General features: G+C 45.0%; 1 protein-coding gene across 1 annotated transcript; it reads right to left on the reverse strand.

Annotated features, from left to right (window-relative positions):
- Nucleotides 1-523: 523 nt before the first annotated feature.
- LOC121449375 (cytochrome P450 2A3-like) lies at nucleotides 524-8,165 on the reverse strand. Its single transcript, XM_041653740.1, has 9 exons — nucleotides 7,956-8,165; nucleotides 7,531-7,693; nucleotides 6,697-6,846; nucleotides 6,265-6,425; nucleotides 4,265-4,441; nucleotides 2,996-3,137; nucleotides 2,390-2,577; nucleotides 1,673-1,814; nucleotides 524-927 (listed from the first exon to the last, which is right to left on the reverse strand). Exons 1-9 carry the CDS (start codon nucleotides 8,133-8,135, stop codon nucleotides 746-748), a joined length of 1,485 nt encoding a protein of 494 aa, XP_041509674.1. The 5' UTR covers nucleotides 8,136-8,165; the 3' UTR covers nucleotides 524-745.
- Between the last annotated feature and the right edge of the window lie 611 nt (nucleotides 8,166-8,776).

The following is an 8,776-nucleotide window of genomic DNA, read 5'->3' on the forward strand; positions in this document are numbered from 1 at the left end:
CACACATTCTTGTCAGTGTGCTGACCCTATGCTTTCCTGACCATTTCTGATAATGTCTTTCTTCACCAAAGATCTCATTAATAGGCCCGATTCCAGTTCTCCAGATGGATTCTGAATCAAACAGAATGAGTTTAACCAACAAGCCTTGGGTGATGATGCCCTGGTAATCAGTTCTACAAAAGTAGATTAAAGTGTGGGCAAGTTGATGGTGAAACTAGGTTGGCAGCCAACCCCAAGCTCTGAAATACCTATGGGCAGGATGATGTTGCAATAGACTGAGCTCTTGTTGTTTTATCTGACATGTGGTGGTATTTGAAAATCTGCTCAAATCCAGTGCACACAAATAGTCATGCAAGTGTTACTGAGCTCTTGGAATTGTTGGAACTTCAGTAAACATAGACTAAAGAAACATTATGAGGTCAAGAATGTGCCTCGATAGTAAAATGGACATGAATTTTCTTCCCTTCCCATACATTTTGAGTGGTGAGATCACAAGACTCTTTAGCATAAACTTGACAAAGAATACGTATGTATGTAATGTTTATTATTATTATTATTAATAATAATAATACTGCTTACAACATAGTATAAATTTCCCCTTTCTCCCTCACTATCTTTGAAATGACAGTCTGTCTTCATCAAGTCTGTCATGTCCTCTCTCTCTTATGTACCTCTGATCCCTTCTAAATCCCAACCCCCACTAGCCTGGTCTCCATCCTTCCCTTTACCCTCATCCAGAGCTGGCTCAACGGGACAAGAAACTCATGGTGTAGTTTGGTGGGATAGTAGCAAAGCCTACAAGTCTAGGTGACACATCAATATCCTGGGGTGCCTGTGGGGATCTGAAGCAGAAATTCTGCAGGATGTTTGTGAGGAAGAGAAAAAGCTCCATTCTAGCCAGTCCTTCTCCGAAGCAGTACCGTTTACCTAAAGAGAAGAGAGAGGGAGGGTGAAGCCAGTTCTTGATGTCATCCTTATAGCAAATCCCTGATTGTATTCTCTGTGGGAGGAAGGGCTGAGACCTTTAAAGAAGGCTTTAATCTCTGAGCCTCAGTTTCCTCTGTACTTGTGAGTTGATCCTCACCAGGCTGTAACAATGAGAAATGTGGAGTCCCTTCTCTACAGAGGCGTTCTCCAGTAGGGATGCCATGTAGCAACATCTGTCCTTCCCTTCCTTCCTTCCTTCCTTCCTCCCACATCCTTTCCTTCCTCCCACATCCTTTCCTTCCTTCCTTCCTTCCTTCCTTCCTTCCTCTCTTTCTTCTTTTTTTATAGATTTTTGGAAATATGATTTCTCTGTGTAACTGCCCTGGTTGTTCAACAACTCCCTCTGTAGACCAGGCTACCCTTGAACTCACTAAGATCCTCCAGTCTCTGCCTCCAAAGTGCTGAGATTAAAGGTGAGTGCTAACACGGGCAGCTGCCACATCTTGGTACAAACTGGTTGTGTGACCCGAGAGAGATCACTGACTTAGTTTGAGACTTTATTTCTTTGAATCTATCTCTACGGTTGATAATCACTTCTCCAGGGTTCAGCTACATAGGGCTTGGGAAGTATGGGAGTTGCAGCTGACTGGCTGGGGGTTTGATCCAAGAGAATCTTCCAAGATGGAGAGATACAGATGAGTTATCTCTGTTGGTGTGAGCAGTGGCCTAGCACTAGACCTCTTACCTATGGAAAAGGGTACAAATGCATCACTTTTTTTAAACTGCCCCTTGTCATCCAGGAAGTGATTTGGGTTGAAGTCTTTGGGGTTGGAGAAGAACTTGGGGTCCTTCAGCACAGAGCCCAGCATAGGAAATACTTCAGTGCCCTGTTGAAGAGGAAGTTTTGGTTGATAAGATAGATTTGGCTGAGTGTCCTGTTGGCCCATAGGGGTGAGATAAGGATAATATATGTGAATTAAGGGGGCTTTGAGGGAGGGGCTTTGAGGGATATGAGGTTATCATCCTGAATACACGAGATATAGGGTTCATGTTATAGGACACAGGATGAATGGGTGACATGGGGTCTGTATTCTGTGGTGGGAGGTTGAGGGATATGTGCTTCATGTCTCTCAAGTCAAGAACTGAAGGGTATTGGATTTATGTACCCCTAAACAGGACACATGGCAGAAATGTATCTATCTATGACTGGAGTTCTAGGTAAATTGAGTTTATGTCTTGAGACTTGATGATTGAGAGGCATGGGGTTAAAACTTCTCGGTCAGAAATTCTGAGGGGGAACCCAAGATATAGGAGATTCTATGTAGGAGGCTGGAGGGATATAGTAGCAAAGAAAGCCTGTTACTGAGAAAGTGAGAGAGGGCTGGGTGGTTTCTAATGAGGAAGAGGGCCTGCAGGGCCATGAAGAAGGCTGGAGATTACTATAGGCTAGGTGAGTCAGCACCTTGGGGATGATGAAGTCACGGAATTTGGTGTCCTTGGTGACCCTGCGAGCCAGGCCCATGGGGATCATGTCTCCAAATCTCTGTATCTCATGGATGACAGCCTCTGTGTAGGGCATCTTCAAGTGGTCCTCATATTTGGGCTGCCGGTTCTTGCCAATCACCCTGTCAATCTCCTCTTGGACTTTGGCTGAGAAGAAAAGGCATATGTTTAGGATCCAAGAACGTTATCCTAAGAATGATAATACAAAAGTGTAGAACTGGATGGAGGCCATTAAGCAGTGTATGACATTGTCAATTATTTTCAGTACATGCGAGTCATAGGCATTGTTGGAGAAGGTTCATGTTAACTGGGTCATACCAGAATTATGTGAGAATTGTGAGGAAGGAGATTTAGTCAGGGTCTTGGGAACAGGGAAGTGAGTCCTTTGAGGTTCAGTTGAGCAACACACCAATTGATTCAACAACTAGAGGCTGGTTCCCACCAGCTCTCTCTCTCTGTCTCTGCAGAGAAAGGAGTAGCTAAGAGTCCATTTTCTTCAGAGAGGTTGGGGATGATCAGAGAAGCCCGTTTATGATCTCCAACATCACTCCCCTTGCAGCCTTACCCTGTACATCTGGGTGCTTCATGAGCAACAGAAAGCCATACCGAAGGGTAGTGCTGACAGTCTCTGTACCAGCAAAGAAGAGGTTCAGTGTCGTCAACACTAAGTTCTTCATGTAGAACTCTGTATTTGGGTTCTTCTTCTCCTGCAGGGAGAGAAGTATTCAAGTCCAACCCACTCTATATGCTCTTCGTGCCCTTCTGTTTTATTCCCTTTCTCTGCCCTAATTCACTTCTTTTTGACCCAGACCTAAGGTGAGAAGAGGATTATGGCTATGACAGCTTTTCTTCAGGTTCTACACCTTTGGAAGTGATCCGGTTCCCTAATCCCATTTTCATCTGTCAGTGAGGATTTAGTCAATTGTCTGAACTTTAATGACAAATTTAATTGTCAGTTTTTATTTAATGTGTTTACCAAGGGTGTTGGGTTCCCTGAAACTGTAGTTACACATAACTGTGAACGATCTTGTAGGTTCTGGGAATTGAATCCAGATCCTCTGGAAAAGCAGCCAGTGCTCACAACTACTGATCCACCTCTCCAGCCCTCAGACAATGAGTTTTAGGCAACATGATCCTATTTCTTAACTATAATCTTTAATATTCTCTTTAAAAAATCCAACCCTCAGCCCTTTGTACTTCAGAGTATGTGAAATTTCATCTTGGCCAGGCACCACACAATGGTAATCCCAGCCTCCAGATAGCAGATCTAGGAGGACTGCCACAGGTTTGAGGCTAGTCTGGCCTCCATAGCAAGTTTCAGGTCAGTCAGGTCTACATTAGCAAGATTCTGTCTCAAAACCAACAATGACAAAATCTTCATATCTGTTAGGCTTCACTGATGTAAATGACTATGAGGACAGGCAAGGCAAATGGTGTGTTAGCTGAAAGCACCAGCCCGAGTCAGTGAGGTAGGATGCATGGCCTTCTTGCTGTGATATCAGGCAGGTCCCCTATTTTCACATGGCTGCAGCCTCCTCATTTGTAGAATGGGAGGTGAAACACAACCTTTTTCAAGAGTTGTGGGTAATAAATACGTGAATAAAACCAAGCTTTTAAAACAGTGCCTGGAACATGGCAGCCTTGTACACTGGCTGCTCTCTCAGCCTGTACACCCTCCTGAGAACAAGGGATAGTGGATAGAACAGTGATGTTGAATGAGGATTATAGCAAGGGGACTGATGAGTTGTCCTTTGTTAACTCCCTCCTACCTGTCCCTGATTTCATCCTACTTGGCTGTGTACCTCCCATCACACTCCCTGGCTTCTGGGTTTACCTCCTGCATACGGATGAGGAAGGAGTCAATGAAATCCCTTGGGGAATTGGGGTCCAGGGTGCTCTGGTTCTGTTCCACCTTCTTGGTTATGAAGTCCTCCAGCCCCTTCAGTTCCTTAAAGGCCTGTTGCTGTGGCCCTGGCAGGTATTTCATCACTGAAGAGAACATCTCGTAGAGCTGGTGGTAGGAAAGGGATGAGAAGCCAAGGGAGCTGTCACTAGACAAAACCCAATAGATGTTACATCTGTCTTAGGATGACAGATGTTCACATCACCTATCCAGGAGTTTAGAGATCCACGTGGGGCCATGTGGCAACAGACTTCTTATAGATTAAGTGTGAGGGCTATTGCTCAAGGTTTTAAGTGAGATGGATTTGGGAACACATGCAGGTTTGGGGTGTTCAAGCGAGATTGGAGTGGGAAGTATCCAGTTGTTGGGTAGGAGTTACCCATGTAGATGTTTAGGAGGTTGGATAGCAGTTACCTATGCAGATGTTTAGGAGGTTGGGTATGAGTTACCTATGCAGATGTTTAGGAGGTTGGGTAGGAGTTTCCTATGCAGATGTTTAGGAGGTTGGGTAGGAGTTACCTATGCAGATGTTTAGGAGGTTGGGTAGGAGTTACCTATGCAGATGTTTAGGAGGTTGGGTAGGAGTTACCTATGCAGATGTTTAGGAGGTTGGGTAGGAGTTACCTATGTAGATATTTAGGAGGTTGGGTAGGAGTTACCTATGTAGATGTTTAGGAGGTTGGTGACTTCAGCTGGGGACAGCTCTTCATACACTAATGGGGTTTGGATTGGTGAGTTCTAACAGGCTTTCCAACATTCAATGAGTACTGGATAGTCACAATAGATAAATCACGCAATCAACCTAAGTGTCCAAAAGCATGTAGGAAATGAAGAAGGAAAGTGTGATCCATATACACAACTGAATTATTCTTCAGCCATTAAAAACAAAGTTTCAGCATTTTCAGCAAAGTGGGTCCACCTGGAGATAACTGTATTAAGCAAATTTAAGCAGTCTTAGAGAAATAACACATGTATTATTTTTTCATTTGTGGTAGACATATGTTAAATCATGTGTGCACATATCTATGTATATATGTGTACATGTGTATCACTTGGAAGTAAAAAAATCTGTCTGAGAGGACAATGAGAACTAAAGGAGAATGAGGTATGAGAAAAGGGAAAGTAGGGGTCATGGGGGTGATTGGCTCAATATACAATATATGCTTGTCCAAAAAATATTAAAAAATAGGTATTTAAAAATAGTGCTGATATTCACATGTTCACCTGCCTTGCTATTCAAACTGCTGCACAGAGGACCCCACTTAGATGTGTGAGTGAGCTGTGCTGGAGGACCTTAACTGGGATGTTTGAGGGACAGTCTGCAGAAATTTTGCTTAGAGATGCAGAAGTTTATGTATTTCCATGGCTGAGTAAAGAGCCCTCATCTACATAGTACAATGAACTTGCTCCATATATTTTGCCTATGGCACATGATTTGAGTAACCTGAATTATTTTGCAGCACCAGGCACTTGGAAACTGAAGGGAGCTGGAGTATTCAGCATGAATTCCTGTAGCAACCTTGGTTAGAGAATAAAATAAAATATCATGGTAATGTTCACCATGCTGAGGCAGATTTCACTCACTCTCTCTCTCTCTCCCTCCTTCCCTCCCCCCTCTATTCCTTCTTCCCTTCCCTCTCTCTATCTTTCTCTCTCTCTCTTCCTTTCTTCCTCTCCTTTTTCCTCTCTCTATCCTTCCCTCCCTTCTTCCCTCCTTCTCTCCCTCTCTCTCTCTCTTCCTGTCTGTGTGTGCATGTCTGCTTGTACTGCTGGTTCTGATTTCAGGAGCAGCTATAGAGACTGTATATTGACATTGGTTCAGGCACAATTGCCAGGCTACTTTGAAGGTACCTATTGGAAAGAGGTTGGCAGTTTTGGAGTGAGCTGGTAGCTGTGGTCTGGGGATGGTAGGACAAGGTGAAACAGATTACCTGCCCAGTGGAGGTAGCTGTGAATTGGAAGCTTGCCAGCATCATCCTCAGCAGTGACAGAAACTCTTTATCCTCATAGTCAAAGCGGTCCCCGAAAACAATAGAGCTAATGACATTGGACACTGTTCTGCTCAGGTAGAATGTAGGGTCAATGAGAGCACCTGTAGGTAAGGAGGAGGACAGAGAGCAAGACCTTGGAGCTTAAAAAAGGCTTTCATGATGGATAGCATCAGATACTTTGTATCAGATAATTCAAAATGAGCACTTGCTGCAGTGTGGAGTCCTTCAACTCCACCAAAACCCAGTAACCAGGTCCCACAGCAGGACCAGTACTCTCTTCCCTAGCCTAGTTCTCATCCTGAATGTTGGTGTTATTTTTCCTAGGTTGTCTTCCCCTTCGTTGGTCCTGAGAACTTGCAGAGCTCTGCTTACCATTTGTCTTCCTGAATGCCTCCAGGAGAAAGCCCGCCTCCTCTTGGATGCGCTCTTCAATGCCACGCTTGCCCATACCAAAGTCCCTCAATGTGGCAATGGAGAAGCGCCTTAGCTGCTTGGCACACTCCCCATTGCTGAAAACCACGCCTGAGAAGGAGAATGAGGGGCAAGGAGAGGTCAGAGAAGAGGGATGTGACTGAATACTGACCACCCTTGCTGTTACCCAAGAGCAAGTTAGAGAATAAAATAAAGAGGAAGACAGAAGGAGGATAGATGTCAGAGGCACAGAGGCGGAGGGACAGGGCACAGGTGAGAGAATGGAGATTGGAGAGATCTGGATGTGAATACAGTTGTGAAAGAATTATAATTGAGAGGGAATAATTATAATAAGAGAGGGAAATAGGGAGAGAAGACAAAGAGAGTCTGGGAAGAAACAAGATTTCTGCCATGATATTAGGCTTGGAAATAGATTTCAGTGATGCTCTGACAGTGGAAGAAGAAATCAGAAGAAAGGAAGAGAGACAGCATCCCGGGCAATCACAGAAACTATGAATAATGGGATAGGGTCGGGGAAATCTCCGGAGCATGTTAGAAGCAGAAGATTCAGATAGAAAATTCCAAGATGCAAAACAAGGCATGGGTGGTGTGTGTGTGGTGAGGGAGGGGGTCAGGAGACAGAGGCAGAAAAAGACAGAAAGATTAGGAAGCAATGGGTCCAATACCCAACACAGAAGGAGGCAGTGATGTGGATGGAAGAGTCAGGGAGAAGTCAGGTTACTGAAACCTTCCTATTGTTCCCTGCCACATTCCCCTGTATCTTGTCCCCCTCACCATGGCCTTTGAACAGCCAGTCAAAGGTGGCCTGCTCGCCACGCCCACTGAATTCCTCAGCTTGATCCAGCAGAGCCTCCTTGACTGCTTCCTGTCCACATAGTACCACAATTCGGCGAGGCCCTAGGTGGATGGTGAAAACGGGACCATAGCGCTCACTGAACTGATGGAGGAGGATGAGCAAAGTTAGAGGAACAGGTCAGACCTTGATGACATGTTTGGGATTGATTTCTCTGGAGTTCTAACGGCTCTCAGATGGGTTGCCCCAAGATGTGGTCTCACATGCCTAGGAGTTGGTTGCTGGCTCTTCACAATTCCTCCAGCCTAAAATTACACCCCCTAGGGTCAATACCCTACTACAAAGCCTCTATCAAATCTGGCATCCCTCTGTGCCCCATTCTACCCTTCACCCTGCCCAGTGGCACCTCCATGAGGGAGTTGTACATCTGCTCTGTGTTCAGCTGAAGGTAGTTCCCAATGAAGGGCAGTGGGGTGGGTCCTGGAGGCAGCTTCCCTGAAAATTTCTTCTGCTTCCAGACAGACATGAAGACCAGAACGATGAGGAAGGCCAGTACAGTCACCAGGAGCAGTCCAGAGACCAGCATGGTGGCAATGAGGGTGACGGACAGATGGTGATGGCTGAATTGGTTTGCTTTTATACATCCTGAGGTGGAAGGGTGTCCTTTGGCCTTGATTATGCAACTGTTTTATTTCACCTTCCAGACTACCACCCCCTATCATGCAACTAGCTTGAGACACAGCCAAAAATCGAGGAGGAGGAGGCCACATGACGGAGTGGACTTATTTGTGACATCTGAGGATGAAGTACTCCAGGGCTATGTGTTACAGAGGAAAGGGACAGTAGACAGAAGTCAGAACTGAATCCTTCATGACATTTGTATTAGAGACCCTTCTGAGCTCTGGGTGTGGGTTCTCCTGGGAAGGAACCAAAATGATGTGATATTAGGGTCTCATTGGTTTGAAATGGGACAAATGGCTATAAGTTTGGAAGTTCATTTTCTTTCTAGTTTGAGACAAATTCTCTCTATATAGTCCTGATTGGCCTCAAGCTCAATATGTCGGTAATAGAAATCTACCTGTCTCTGCCTCCTGAGTGCTGGGATTATAGGCCAACATCACTACCCCTAACTCCTGAGCCTTTCAATGCAGAGGGTCCTGGATTTACGGAAGGGGAGATTTCAGGACTGTAGGTTTTGGATCTTGAAGCAAGACTGTGGATGAGGAG

Source organism: Microtus oregoni, unplaced genomic scaffold (genome assembly GCF_018167655.1).
Source record: "Microtus oregoni isolate MIOR12 unplaced genomic scaffold, Mior012 000006F_ref0000085, whole genome shotgun sequence".
NCBI lineage: Eukaryota > Metazoa > Chordata > Mammalia > Rodentia > Cricetidae > Microtus > Microtus oregoni.